The sequence below is a fragment of the Microtus oregoni genome, unplaced genomic scaffold (genome assembly GCF_018167655.1).
Source record: "Microtus oregoni isolate MIOR12 unplaced genomic scaffold, Mior012 000006F_ref0000085, whole genome shotgun sequence".
Lineage (NCBI taxonomy): Eukaryota > Metazoa > Chordata > Mammalia > Rodentia > Cricetidae > Microtus > Microtus oregoni.
The window spans coordinates 46,711,703-46,726,159 of record NW_024543065.1 but is presented as its reverse complement, the minus strand read 5'-3'; the positions used below and the strand labels follow the sequence as shown (position 1 = coordinate 46,726,159).

Genomic DNA, 14,457 nt, shown 5'->3' with positions numbered 1-14,457 from the left:
CCCCGGTTACCATGGAGCTCCGCTCAGTTCCACCCAGGTCCGGTGATGTTGTGCTTGCACACACGGAGTACTCTGCCAACTACGACTCCCAGAAAGCCTCTAGCTGAACGTTTTTCTCAGCAGCTCAAGAGGTAGCCGAGGGGGCGCCCCTCCTGAACCAGGGTTGCCATGGAGACGAGGAGGCTGACGGCTTCCTAGTGAGAACGGTGATTGGTGCAGAAACCTGCAAATCCTGGGAAGGCCCGCAGAGAATTGACAAAAATGTGGTGGGGGGCATGCGCCGTCTGGAAGGCGGTGCAACCATCCGTTGCTCCCAGAGAGGATTGCTCACGTCGACCGGGCCCAAACGCCTGGATTTGAGACGGGGAGTGTGGGAAGAGAAGGCCAGGAGAGCGACCTGATCGTTACCAGCGCAATCCCCTGGGGACAGGAAGAAGGGTAGAAACGGAGGTGGGGTGGGGGAAGGGCAGAAGGGCTGGAGCTGCGCGCGGAGTAGTCTGGGAAATGTAGTCTGACCTGGAGGAAGCGAACGAGAGTGCGCATGTTGAGGAGCGCTCAGCCGCCCTCGGAACACTGAAGGAATGCTGGGAGTCCCTGCACCGCGAAACTTCAGGAGGGGACTGAGATGGAGTGGGGACTACAGAGGGGAGTGGATTCTGGGGTTCCGGCTGCGCAGCTAGACCTTGAGCCTCAGCAGAGGTCTGAGAACCCCCTGTGCTGTCACGCGAGCTTTCCAATCGCCACCATTGCCACGGCGACAGATCTCTTAAGCACCCTAAAGTAGTGGCGCTTAAAGTGTGGTAGACTTCTGGGAAATGTATTTCCGGACCCTCCTCTACTTGTTTAGTGGCTGTTCCAAGTTTCTCCTAGGGTTTCGAGTTGACTTGGCACCCTGAGGCAGCAGAGGTGTGACCCACAGAAATCTAACTGCCTCTAAGTTGACGCCACCCCAATAATAAATTCAGATTTTCACAAAGTCCCAGTTGCAGAAAGTATGGAGGGAAGGGAAGTCAGCCCTATTTGCAGGTGAGGAAACTGCAGCCTGCAGAGTTCACATAGGCACAGCGGAATCAGCATTTCGGACCTTCCTTGCAGACTGTTGCTCCAGTGATTTGGGGGGGCCTTTGAGGGTCCTCAGACGTCCCTCCCCGTTACCTCCGAAAGCCAACTAAATTAGAGCTGAAGAAATGGATGGTTGCTAAATGTGATGTTATAGCTTCAGGTGTTGGAGAGGAGCAGTGGAAAGGCGTTGCCTGAGAGAAGCTGGGATGCGGGATAAGGTGGCTATCTCTTTGAGACCACACTGGGAGGGGATGCATGCCTGAGATTGGAGAGAAAACATTAATAGGCTGATAGTGGGAGTCGGGGAGGAGGCAGCAGTGGTACTGATGCCCGAATGTAAATAAAGAGGTGATTTCTGGGATGAGGCTGCTGGTATAGAAAAGGATAGGATTCAGGGAAGAGAAATGAAAAGAACAGGATTTAGGGAGGAACCTAAGCAGCAGCCTGTACTTAGAACAGGAGAAGCTACCAGACATTGCATAGGCCCAGCTGGAAAGATCAGCAAAGCAAGTGGCTCTGCTGAGTTCCCATGGCTCTCTGGGGTGTGGCTGGCCTGTCAGTGCCTGTTCCCTCACGGGTACTCTGTGGAGAAGGTCTCAGGGGCAAACAACACAGCATACAGTAGGCACTCAGTAAGCATTCGCTGCCACTGTCTGTCCTTACTCCAGATGCCTCACACTGTTCCTTCCCTAGGGACCTGAGACCTGATCTGGTACTCCTGATGAGACCCACTGTGCTGGGTTCCCCAGGCCGTGCACCCCCAGAAAATGAGCCTGTTGTGGTGAAGCTGGAGGACACTGAGGAGGAGGAAGAAGGCAGTCTGTGGGACCCGGGCCCTGAGGCTGCACGTCTACGCTTCCGGTGCTTCCGTTATGAGGAGGCAATTGGCCCTAGGGAAGCCCTGGCCCAGCTCCGAGAGTTGTGTCGCCAGTGGCTCCGCCCAGAGGTACACTCCAAGGAACAGATGCTGGAACTCTTGGTGTTGGAACAGTTTCTAGGTGCACTGCCTCCTGAGATACAGGCCCATGTGCAAGGGCAGTGGCCAGGCAGCCCTGAAGAGGCTGCTGCCTTGGTTGACGGACTTCGATGGGAGCTGGATGGACCTCGGAAATGGGTGAGTCAATAGCTGAGTGGAAGGTCAGGGCTGGATCCTTCGTGTGGTTGCTCAGGGCAGAAGCCCATACCTCTATTACCTGTCATCCCCCAAGCTAGATGAGACACAAAGGGTACCCGGCAGCCCTGTGCCAGCAGAGAGCCCTTTTGCTTTCTGCTTGGGGACAGGGAAGGGAAGGGGGAGGACTTTGGAAGACCTACCCATTATGTATTGACCAGGAAGTCCTGCAGTAGAGTGGGTGCCCATGGAGCATGGGTTGTACCCAGCTCCACTCTGTCCTTCTTCGATGCATCTCTCTAGGTCACAGTCCAGGTACAGGGAAAGGAGGTCCTATCAGAAAAGATGGAACCCTCCAGCTTCCAGCCTTTCCCTCACATCAAGCTCCAGACTCCAGAGCCTGGGGCTGAAACTCCCCCTAAGGCCATGCAGGAATTGCCAGTGAACCTTCAAATGAAAGAGGAGGAGACAGAGGTGATGGAGAATCCAGGTGAGAGTAGACAAAGTGGGTGGGGCTTCAAGCCTGCCTGGGCCAAGCTGCCTACACTCCACTAAGCCAGGCTCTGCTAGATGAAATAGTTCTAGTGTTGCCCCTGGCCTTCGTCTACCCTCCAGTCTAGCCGCCACAGCCCCATTTCCACAGTTTTCCCCAAGCATCATGGGACACGCCGCCCCGGGACCCACAGAGATGCAGAGGCACAAACCAGCGCTTGTCTCAACTGTTTCCCTTCTAGAAAGCCCTACTTGACCCCATTCCCAACTGGGTCATCAGCTACCCTGCCTTGTCCTTCCCAGCCTTGAGTTCATGCCCTATCGCCTTTGTGTCTGGAACCCAGCACCTAGCACTGCTAGGGAGGGTATGAACTTTCCTGAGCTGCCTGACCCCACTCTTTCTCCCCAGAACTCCTGGATTCTGGGCCTCTTCCTGCTGCCCAAGAGGCTACAGCTGCCCTCCTACCTAAGGAGGCCCAGGTGAGCCCTACACAGAATGTGAGCCACCCCTTGCCCTAAGAGCCTCTAATGGGAGGGTGGCCCAGCCAGGCACAGTCCAACAGTGACCACTGTGGTTGCAGGGCCATGGGACAGCACTGGACCAGATCTCTCCTCACAGCGACACTGAGCCTGATGTGGCCCCATGGAGTGAGGACCCTGTAGCCCTGTGGCAAGAGGAAGTAGGGGGCATCTTCTCACCAGGTTAGTGAGACAGACACAGTGGGACTGAATCCTCCTCATGATCCCCTACACCCACGAATCCTTGTGTCCCTATACAAGACAGCCTCATCTCTGCAGTAGCTCCTTTAGCATTCTCTGCCCTTGGCTCCTCCTGACTCTGCCCTGCATCATAATACCTTCCTGGAAACAGACCTTGTCTTCCCCCATACCCACATCCTGTGTCCAGTCGTGGAATTCTGCATGGCCTCCAGACTCTGGTCTGCATCTTGAAGGTTGGATACCAGAGCAGGGAAGTTTGGGACCTGGTGAGGAAAGCCTATTAGTAGATAAGGCAAAAGTAGTTCTGAGAACTGCTGAGAAGGGACCAGGACCCCGCCTCCTCTTTCTTGATTGACTTCCCTGTGTAAGGGCATCATCCTCTGAATTCTGGTGAAGGAGGTAAATTTTCGAGAGGTTACAGATCTGAAATCCAGTTGTCTAGTCCATGTTAGGTAGTTTATTTTTCCACACTGGGTAGGGAACTCAGGGATTGGGCATGCTAGGCACGCACACTGTCACAGAGCTCCACTCCCAGCTTCCCACTGCTGGCTATGGACAAGAATTCTACTACTGAGCCCTACTTTAACCTCTCTGCTGGAGCCAGGTATTTGTCCCACCACTGAGCCATGCTTTAGCCCGGCCTAGGTAGGAGTTTTACCACTGAGCTGTACCTGCAGTCCCAGAACTGTTCTGTTAGACTCAGTCTGGGGCCTCTCTTGTTTGTTTAATTTCTGCTGTTGACAAGTCCTCTCTATTTGAAATTCACATATCTCCTAGTAGGGAACTGCCATGAGATGTTTCTTTGGAGCATGACGTGATGGTGTAACCGAGGCTCTTGGCCTCTGGGGTGGTCCTTCATTGTTATCACTCCAGCTTCCCACCCCGTTTTGTGTGTTTTAGCACACATGTAGATAGAGTTCAGACAACAACTTGCAGGAGTCAGTTTTCTCTCCCTGTCATGAGGATCCTGGGACTCAAATTCAGGTCATCAAGCTTGGCAGCACACTTGGGAAGAAGAGAACACCCAGCAGTCACCGGGCCTGACCAGCCCTGCTTGTGTTGCCTAGAGACCACGTTGTCTTGCTTGGACCTGCTCCTCTCTTCACCCACAGTTCCAGTCTCTTAGCTCTCCTGCAGGCACATTGGCACCATTGTTTCCAGCCCCTTAGTTGCTTCCTCCTTGGGCCACTCTTGCTGTAGATAACCACACTTCTTGCTTTCAAACATCAATTCATCTTCACCTCCATGACTCCTGTCATGCCCCTTGGCTGCTTGACTCATCCTCCAGCTGTGACTTTTGTGGAGGCCAGAGTTTTGGTTATTGGGAGAGGGTCCTGCTTTGTTTTGAGACAGGGTCTGCTATATCCCAGGTGGGCCTGGACCTCAATATGTAACTGAGATGGATCATGAACTACTGATCCTCCTGCCTCTACTTCCCAAGTGTTGGAATTATAGGTGCAGGATACCTCTCCTAGTTTAGGCAGTGTTGTGGCCAAAACCAAGGGTTTCATGCATGCTACAAGAAGTCTACCAGCTGAGACAAGTCACAGCCCTGTTGGTGATTTGGTGGTGGCGCACGCACCTGGGTGTGTGCATACAAAGGCGTGCATGTTTGTGTTTGTGCACACACTTGTACACCAGGGATTGAACCCTGGCCTTTTACACACACTAAACATGCAGTCTACTATGAGAGCTATACTCCCAGAGATCTTTCTAGTGCTTCATTATATCACCATCTTAAATGTTAACACCATGCCAGAGACAGCATTAACAGGCTGGTAACATGCCGATACAAATGAACTCACTAAAGACACAAGGCAGGGGGCTGGAGAGATGGCTCAGAGGTTGAGAGCACTGGCCGCTTTTCCAGCAGTCCTGAGTTCAATTCCCAGCAGCCATGTGGTGGCTCACAACCATCTATAATGAGATTTGGTGCCCTTTTCTGGCCTGCAGGGATACATGCAGGCAGAACACTGTATACATAATAAATAAATAAATCTTAAAAAAAAAAAAAGAAAGACACAAGGCAGAAGTAGTTTAATATATGGTGGGACCTCAGAAGACAAGACCGTAAACAGAGCCTGTCTCCACAGAGCCATTCCATGAGGCTGCTTTGGGTAGCAGTGAGTCGCCATGTGTAGAGTGAAGCAGCATCTCCGTGTCCTGGAGCCCTGAGATGTCTGCATTTGGGGTGTATCCTGGTTAGCAGCTGCATGTGTAGCCTTGTCTTATCCCGAGTCAGAAATGGCTCAGTGGGACTACCCATGCTAAACAGGCATCTACACTTTGCAGCCAGGGCAGTTAATAGTCCTGCTCAGATGTGGCAGCTTCCTTACCCTGAACCCGCCCTACCATGAAGCAAAAGCAAGCTTGTTTCCCAAGGTTAGACCAGCTCAGCACAGCCTCCACAGTTAATACATTCACATGGTGAAAACTCCAAAAGGTGTACAAAGAGCACACAGTAGAGTGCCCCATCTGTGCCCAGCAGTCAACACAAGTTCTCTGTGCCTTCCGGAAAGAATCTGTATGCAAAGCAGACACAGTCTAATCATGCACTGCATTAACAGTGTGCTGGTCAACCCAGATCAAAAATAACAATTACCTTACAATATTGCCAAAGCTGGATATGGCTTTACACACCTAGCACTTGGGAGGTGGAGGCAGGAGGCAGGCAGAAACTGGAGGATTGCCATGTCTTCAGGGTCAGTTTGGACTACAGTGTGACATCTTGTCTCAAAAAGTTGTGGCTGGTAAGATGACTCAAGCAGAAAGAGTACTTGCTAAGCCTGGCAGCGAGAATTCAATCTCTATGACCCACTTGGTGGAAGGAGAGAGTCTTTCCCACGGCTTGTCTTCTGACCCCCACATATGCATCATAGCATGCCCATGGCCATAGAGACACACACACCAAAAATAATTTCTTTATTTCTTTATTATGTATACAATATTCTGTCTGTATGCCTGAAGGCCAGAAGAGGGCGCCAGACCTCTTTACAGATGGTTGTGAGCCACCATGTCGTTGCTGGGAATTGAACTCAGGACCTTTGGAAGAGCAGGCAATGCTCTTAACCACTGAGCCATCTCTCCAGCCCCCCAAAAATAATTTCTTAATGTAAAAATCAAAAACCATTTGACAACACCGTTCTCAAGAGTTTTCCCTTTGGTTAAACAACCTATTCCTGTGCAGCCAGGTGCACTGTAGCCTTATATAAACACACCTAGAGCCAGTCTAGATACGTAGCGAAACATTGTTTCAAAAGCACAAAGCAAACAAGGAATGATAGCATCCACCCTTAATCCCAGCACCTAAAAGAGGCAAAGGCAGACAGATTTCTGTGAATTTAAAGCCAATGTAGACTACATAGCAAGTTCAAGATTGCCAGAGCTACATAGTGAGACCCATTTTGTTTTGTTTTTGGTTTAAAACAGTTGGTTTTGGTTTAAAAAGCAGAAAAAAGAAAAGGCTTTTTTTATGGGGCTGGAAAGATGGCTGAATGGTTAAAAAGACAGGTTGCTCTTCGAGAGGACCTGGGTTTGAGTCCCAGCACCCGCAATGGTAACTTGAAATTGTCCCAGAGGATGAGGCTGGCTATTGTAGGAACTGCATACACGTGGTACACAGACATACATACAGGCAAAACACCCATATACATCTAAAATAAAAAATTTAAAGACAAAAGGGTCTTTTGCTGTGGTGATGGTAGTTTGGATTTTTGTGTTTGTGGCTTTTTTTTTTTGTTGGTGGTGGTGGTTTGTTTGCTTTTGTTCCTTGTTTTTCCTTGTGGTTGGTTTTTTTCTGTGTAACCAGGGAGTCTTGACCGCACTATGTATCAAAGGCTGGTTTCAAACTTATGTCAGCCTTCTTGCCACCAAGAGTGCTGGAATTATAGGCATGCACTACCATGCACTGCAAGAAAAGTTCAAAAAGAAGAAAATGTTTAAGGGACTAAAGATAAACAGATAAGAGGACCAGGTTGGGCACCTAGCATTCAGGTCAAGCAAACTGACAACCTCCTATAACTCCAGCTCCAGTAACCTTGGAGGTCACAGTACTCACATGCACATTACACATACACATATATACACAATTTAAAATAAAAATACTGGGACATAGCCGGCCAATTGGTGGCACATACCTTTAATCCCAGCACTCAGGAGGCAGAGGCAGAAGCAGGTGGAACTCTGTCAGTTGAAGGCTAACCTGGTCTACAAAGTGAGTTCCAGGACAGCTAGGGCCATACAGACTCTGTCTCAAATAAAAATAGTATTTTCAAATGAACAAGCCTGGGGCTGGAAAGAATAGGTGCCTCACAACCATCTGTAACTCTAGGGAATCTGACACCCTCTCTGGCCTCCTCTGGCCCCAGGCACACACATGGTGCACAGACATACATATAAGCAGACAAAACACTCATACACATAAAATAGATTAAAAAATTTTAATGAACAAACCAGGTAAAGCAAGGCATATCTTTAATCCCAGCACTCAGGAAGCAGAGGCAGGTGGATCTCTGTGAGTTTAGGACCAGCCTGGTCTGCAGAGTGACAGCCAGGGATATATAAGTGAGACTCTATCTCAAAAGGCTAAACAAATAAATAGAAAATGAACCAACCTTGCTTGGTTCACCAGGACCCCCATGGTGAAAGGAAAAGACCAAATACTGCAGGTTTCCCCCTGACCTGCACATGTGCACTCCAGTATAAGTACACGCACACACCAATATGTAGGCTAAAAATATATTTTAAAAAACTTAAGGCTTGGGTTGGAGAGATGGCTCAGAGGTTAAAAGCACTGGCTGTTCTTCCAGAGGTCCTGAGTTCAAATCCCAGCAACCACATGGTGGCTCACAACCATCTGTAATGAGATCTGGTGCCCTCTTCTGGCCTGCACATGTACATGCAGACAACAGACTACATAATAAATAAAGAAATAAATCTTTTTTTAAAAAAACCTTGGGCAGAAGCAGGCGGATCTCTGTGAGTTCAAGACCAGCCTGGTCTACAAGAGCTAGTTCCAGGACAGGCTCCAAAACCACAGAGAAACCCTGTCTCGAAAAACCACAAAAAAAAAAAAAAAAAAAAACCTTGAGGCTAGAGAGTGAGCTCAGTGGTTAAGAGTGTTTATGGCTTTTCAAACACATCTCAGGATGTTCACAATGTCCTGGAACTCCAGTGCCAGGGGATCTGATACCCTCTGACCTCCTAGGGCCCTGCATACACATGGTACAATTAAACTATGCAGTCATGTATATATGCACATATTTACAAAGACTCTTTTTTTTTAAATATTTATTTATTTATCATGTATACAATATTCTGTCTGTGTGTATGTCTGCAAGCCAGAAGAGGGCACTAGACCTCATTCCAGATGGTTGTGAGCCACCATGTGGTTGCCAGGAATTGAACTCAGGACCTTTGGAAGAGCAGGTAATGCTCTTAACCACTGAGCCATCTCTCCAGCCCCCTACAAAGACTCTTTATGGGCCAGGTGGTGGTGGCACACACTCTTAATCCCAGCATTCGGGAGGCAGAGGCAGGTGGGTCTCTGTGAGTTTAAGGCCAGCCTGGTCTACAGAGTGAGTTCCAGGACAGCCAGGGCTACACAGAGAAACCCTATCTTGAAAAACAAAACAAAAAGAAAAAAAGAAGAAGAAAGAAAGAAAATATTCATGGATTCCCAAATGACCTCATTCCCCTCTTTTCATGCCATGTGCTTGGCAAACAGCAGGGGTGGTCACGGGTCTTCACACAGCTCTGAAGACTCACTGTGGTCCACACTCACTCCCTTGTCCACAGTTCTTTGGATTGATTCTCATTAAATACTAGAAAACCCTGTGCATAGGTCATTGACACCAGGAGAAATACAGCTACTAAACAGGAATACCTAGAAGTATAATTCCTGGGATGGTGTGAAACACCGCTGTTTTGATTTGTGTTTCCAAGAAAGTATCTCATGTAACCCAGCTGGCCTTGAACTTGATTGCAGTAGATGACAACCTTGAACTCCTACCTCCATCCCCCAAATTCTGTGAATGGAAGTACTCACCTCCACACACAATTTGATAAAAATTTCCAACCCAGCCTGTGTTGTACCAGCAATGCATACAAACACTTAATATGGAAACAAAGCTAGAGACATGGCTCAGTGGTTAAGAGCACACTGGCTTCTCTTGCAGTTCCCAGCACCCACATGTCAGCTTACAATTATCTAACTCTGATCTCAGGAAATCCAACCCCCGACTTTGGCCTCCACAGGAACTGTAGCCACATGGTCTCACATGGTATACACACAGCCAAAACACCTACACACCTACACACACACACACACACACACACACACACATACACACAATCATAAAAAAGGAAAAGATTATGCTAACAGGTTAGGAGATGTAGCTCAATGATAGAACATTGGCCTAGCACGAGACTTCCTGGGTTCAAGTCCCATCACTGGAAAAAAAAAAATGCTGCGGCTAGGAAACAATGTGTCAATGCAGCCCTACTGTGAATTCTCCTAAACAGGGACTAGCATGTTGAGTAGAGCTTAAACAATTAGTTACATTATTTCTTGTTCACACACTTCCACAGTGTGGCTGTCAGCACGCTATGAATTGACTGAAGCTTCTGTAGTGATTTAATTATTCCTTAGTCTCTGGAGAGTTATTAGCGTGGCTTTTGATTCTGGTTTCCTTTTGTGCATTCTAATTTCTCTTAATTCCCTTTGGTGCCTCATGGATTTTCTGTCATTCATTTTGTCTCCAGCCTCAGTTGCCTGGGTGGACACCTCATCCCTCGATTAGCCTCATATCTTGGAAGCTCACTCTGTAGTCCACTGTGCCTCAGGCTTGCACCTTGGACGGCTCATTCTGTAGCAGGAACATGCTTCTACAAACAGCTCTCATGTTGATCACATGTAGGCTTGTGTTCATCTCATCCCCAACCTCCAACCCTACATGCAGTCCTCTTACTCTAGTATGTTTGGGCCATCTCAAGTGTGGCAAGTCCAAATCCAAAACTAAAAAACTGTATTCCCACCCTTACTGCTTCCTGTTGATGTTTTTCTGGTCTTTATTGAATCTACATTCTTTGCATCTTCCCAGACCCTCACTCCTCACCTAAACTGGGCCCCACTATCACCCACTTCCACAAAGAGGTGTTAGTTTTCTCCCAGCGACTTAAGTCAAATCAGGAAAGCCTTCACACATACCTCAGGGAAATCTGTCCAGATACAACTGCCACTCTCATCTCCTGTCTGCATTACCTACCAGTTCCAGGCCTATAGTTAAGTCTCCCAGAATTCGGTGGGTTAGGGCAGAAAGCCAGAGTCTCATGAAGCAATGGGTCCCCTTGTACAGGGTTTGCGCTTCAGATGGACACGGCAGAGCCAGAAACGGTGAGCCCCCACCTCCATGTTCCCTGGGATCTCGACATGGCTAGCCTCTCTGGACAGATGCAGTCCCCCTCCCGAGAAGGTGGCTCCGCCCATGCCCTCGTGCTCCCCAGCAACCCGGGAGGTGAACAGGACCCTGCCTGCGAGAATCCCTGCCCCGGTGTGGGCCCAGCACTGGTGGCGACTCGCAGGCATGCCCCAAAGAGCCGGAGCCGGGGCCGCCCTAGTACCGGGACTGGAGCGGTGCGAGGCGGCCGCTGTGACGTGTGTGGCAAGGTTTTCAGTCAGCGAAGCAATCTGCTGCGGCACCAGAAGATCCACACGGGTGAGCGACCGTTCGTGTGTGGCGAGTGCAGCCGCAGCTTCAGTCGCAGCTCTCACCTGCTGCGCCACCAGCTCACGCACACCGAGGAACGGCCTTTCGTGTGCCGTGACTGTGGCCAGGGCTTCGTGCACAGCGCGCGCCTGGAAGAGCACCGGCGAGTGCACACTGGTGAGCAGCCATTCCGCTGCGCAGAGTGCGGCCAGAGCTTTCGGCAGCGCTCCAACCTACTACAGCACCAGCGCATCCACGGTGACCCGCCCGGCCCAGCGCCACTCACCCTGCCCCTCCCGGGAGTTCCCGAGCCCCCGGGCCCCTTCCCGTGCAGCGAGTGCTGTGAGAGCTTCCCACGCCGTGCAGTGCTGCTAGAGCACCAGGCGGTGCACACTGCGGACAAGTCCTTTGGATGCGTGGAGTGCGGCGAGCGCTTTGGCCGCCGCTCGGTGCTGCTGCAGCACCGGCGCGTGCACAGTGGCGAACGGCCCTTCGCCTGTGCCGAGTGCGGCCAGAGCTTCCGGCAGCGCTCCAACCTCACCCAGCACCGGCGTATCCATACCGGCGAGCGGCCCTTCGCCTGCGCCGAGTGTGGCAAAGCCTTCCGCCAAAGGCCCACACTCACGCAGCACCTGCGTGTGCACACAGGCGAGAAGCCCTTCGCCTGCCCCGAGTGTGGCCAGCGCTTCAGCCAGCGACTCAAGCTCACGCGCCACCAGAGGACCCACACGGGCGAGAAGCCCTACCACTGCGGTGAGTGCGGCCTCGGCTTCACGCAGGTGTCCCGGCTCACTGAGCACCAGCGCATCCACACAGGTGAGCGTCCTTTCGCTTGCCCCGAGTGCGGCCAGAGCTTCAGGCAGCATGCCAACCTCACCCAGCACCGGCGCATCCACACGGGCGAGCGGCCCTACTCGTGCCCCGAGTGTGGCAAAACCTTCCGCCAGCGGCCCACGCTCACGCAGCACCTGCGCACCCACCGGCACGAAAAGCCCTTCGCCTGCCAGGACTGTGGCCGCCGCTTCCGCCAGAGCACCAAGCTCATTCAGCACCAGCGTGTGCACAGCACTGAGTAGGTCAAAAACACCTCACACTGTTGTTGTGAGGCTGGCATCGACAACAGGCCCGCTGAGGGCCAGGTCTTCAGTAGGTACTCAATAAATAGATGATGCTTCCCCACCTGCACGGTTCTTCTGCCCACCTTATGGCTGTTTCAGCTTGGGCATATCCTCTGAGCCTTGGCCTTCCGTATACTTCCCAAGTAACCGTACCTACCACACCTGCTCTCTTGTGGGATATACTCTGTACCATACCTCTGGCTTTTACAATAGGACTCAGATGGTGAAAAGTAGCCACACTCACACAAAAAAATTAACCAGGGTCTAGTCGAGAGAGCTACCTGGACGGTGGTGGCCCATGCCTTTAATCCCAGCAGTCTGGAGGCAAAAGCAGTTGGATATCTGTGAGTTCGAGGACAGTCTGGTTTACAAAGTGAGTTCCAGGACAGCCACAGCTAGAGCTGTTACCCAGAGAAACCTTGTCTCAAAAAACAGAAACAACAAAAAGGAAAGAAAAAAAGGGGGGGAAAAAAACAGGGAGGGGGTGGCTGGGGAGGTCCACCATGACAAAGGGACAAAGGGTAGTCCAGCTGAATGTGGTGGCACCCTAGCACTTCAGAGGATGAGAAAGGACTACAGAGTTTTAGGCTAGTCTGGGCTACACCATAAGCTGCTATCTCAAAAGCACACACTGAGTGTGGTGGCACACGCCCATACCCCAGCAGATAGAGGGCAGAGGCAAAAGCACTGCCATAAGTTCAACAGGTAGGTGAGAACATGTCCAGAAAAAAAGCCCAAATACAACTATACAAATGTGGTGGTGTAATGGTAACCGGCTTGTAATCATTCCAGCTATTGCAGGAGGCTGAGGCAGGTGGACTGCTAGCTAGTTCAAGGCCTGCTTAGCATACAGACCTATCTCAAAACAAAAACCCAGGGCTTATGGGATTGGGTGGGGTGGCTCAGTGGTAAAGCCACTTGTCATCAAGCCTGATGACCTGAGTTTGATCCCTAAAACCACATGTTGGAAGGCGACAACCAACTGCTGAAAGTTGTCCTCTGACCTGCACAAGCTGTGTGTATGTGTTTTTCTGTTATGTGTGCACATGTACATACACGGGTAAAGAAATAAATGGGGGAGAGCCTTTAAAAGAGGGCTAGGAATGTAGTTTATGGATGGGTTGTTTGTCTAACATTCACCAGGCCCTGGGATCAGTGCCTTCTGCTTTAAAGACCATTTTATGAGTTGGAGAGAAAAACAAATCTTGGTTGCAGCTGAGAAGAGAGAAATGGACAGGAAAGAGAGGGAAAGAGGAAGACAGAAGCATGCCATTTGAGTCAGGGTCCCAGGAAGCAGGAAGGTTCAGCTGTGGTTGTCAGCAATCAGCTGGATGGGAACAGCAGGGCTGGAGTTATCGGAGAAGGTGAGAACGTCCAGAGTAAGAAGATAAGCACACTTAGGACTTTAGCGAGTATTCAAAGAGAGGGGGATAAGAAAAGTTATGCTTTTTGAGCTAGAACTCAGAAAAGTGGGCAGGCTTAGCAGTGAAGATCTCTGGCAGCTTCCTAGTGCTTTACATTTTTAAAGTAATGAACTGTCAAGGAGGTAAAGCTTTGGGGGGAGGAGCCACTCATTGCTCATCCTGTGCCACGGTGATTGAGAATCCCAAGGACCTTCAGGGCCCTTCTCTCCAGAGAGCTAGAAGGCCTGACTCTAGGTAGTGTGTACACTACTACCACAAGGGCCTTGGCTGCCAGGTGAAGAGTCTGGCTGGTGAAGGGCCACAAGGCCACTCTGCTCAGCCCCTGTGGCACCCTGTTTCTCAGAGCAGCAGGTTGAAAGGCCTCTGCGGAGTCCCCACCCTGCAGCGATGCCCAGAGGCAGGAACTTGGAGAAAGGATCTCGTGGTGCCTTGATACTCTCACCAAATTCCAGAGCCTCCAAAGGGATTGCCCACCTCTCTTGTGCCCTCCATCTTGCTAAGTCAATACCAGCAACTCCCATGACATTGTTTCCCTGTGCCCAAACCCACTGTCCATTCACTTTCCTCCTAACAGCACCCCACCCCGAACCCCTGAAACAGTCATAAGCAGAAAGTCAAAGCTTTCTTCCCACCAGCAGGATGGGCACTGAGTGAACATGGGAGGTGCCATAAGATAAACACCAGATTGGGAGGTTTAACCTGGAAACTCAAACATTTCAGTATTTTCTTGTCCTCATGGGTTTGTAACTAACAGGTACTAAGAAGGAATGAATGAGACCCCGAATTGTGGAGCACAGACTTCAGGACCAGTTGCTCGATCCTCT

The 14,457-nt window shown here is 50.5% G+C and overlaps 1 protein-coding gene across 5 annotated transcripts; it reads left to right on the top strand.

Annotated features, from left to right (window-relative positions):
- The first annotated feature begins 276 nt into the window (after window positions 1–276).
- Window positions 277–12,587, top strand: Mzf1 (myeloid zinc finger 1). Of its 5 annotated transcripts, none has more exons than XM_041653760.1 (6): window positions 277–438; window positions 1,756–2,176; window positions 2,477–2,663; window positions 3,075–3,145; window positions 3,247–3,367; window positions 10,741–12,587. In XM_041653760.1, the coding sequence occupies exons 2-6, from the start codon at window positions 1,784–1,786 to the stop codon at window positions 12,165–12,167; spliced, it is 2,199 nt and encodes a 732-aa protein (XP_041509694.1). In that variant the 5' UTR covers window positions 277–438; window positions 1,756–1,783; the 3' UTR covers window positions 12,168–12,587. The 5 variants fall into 5 exon arrangements, with proteins under 5 accessions (XP_041509694.1, XP_041509693.1, XP_041509690.1 ...); XM_041653759.1 differs by having other exon boundaries at window positions 369–450; XM_041653756.1 differs by lacking the exon at window positions 277–438 and adding an exon at window positions 464–699.
- Window positions 12,588–14,457: the final 1,870 nt, after the last annotated feature.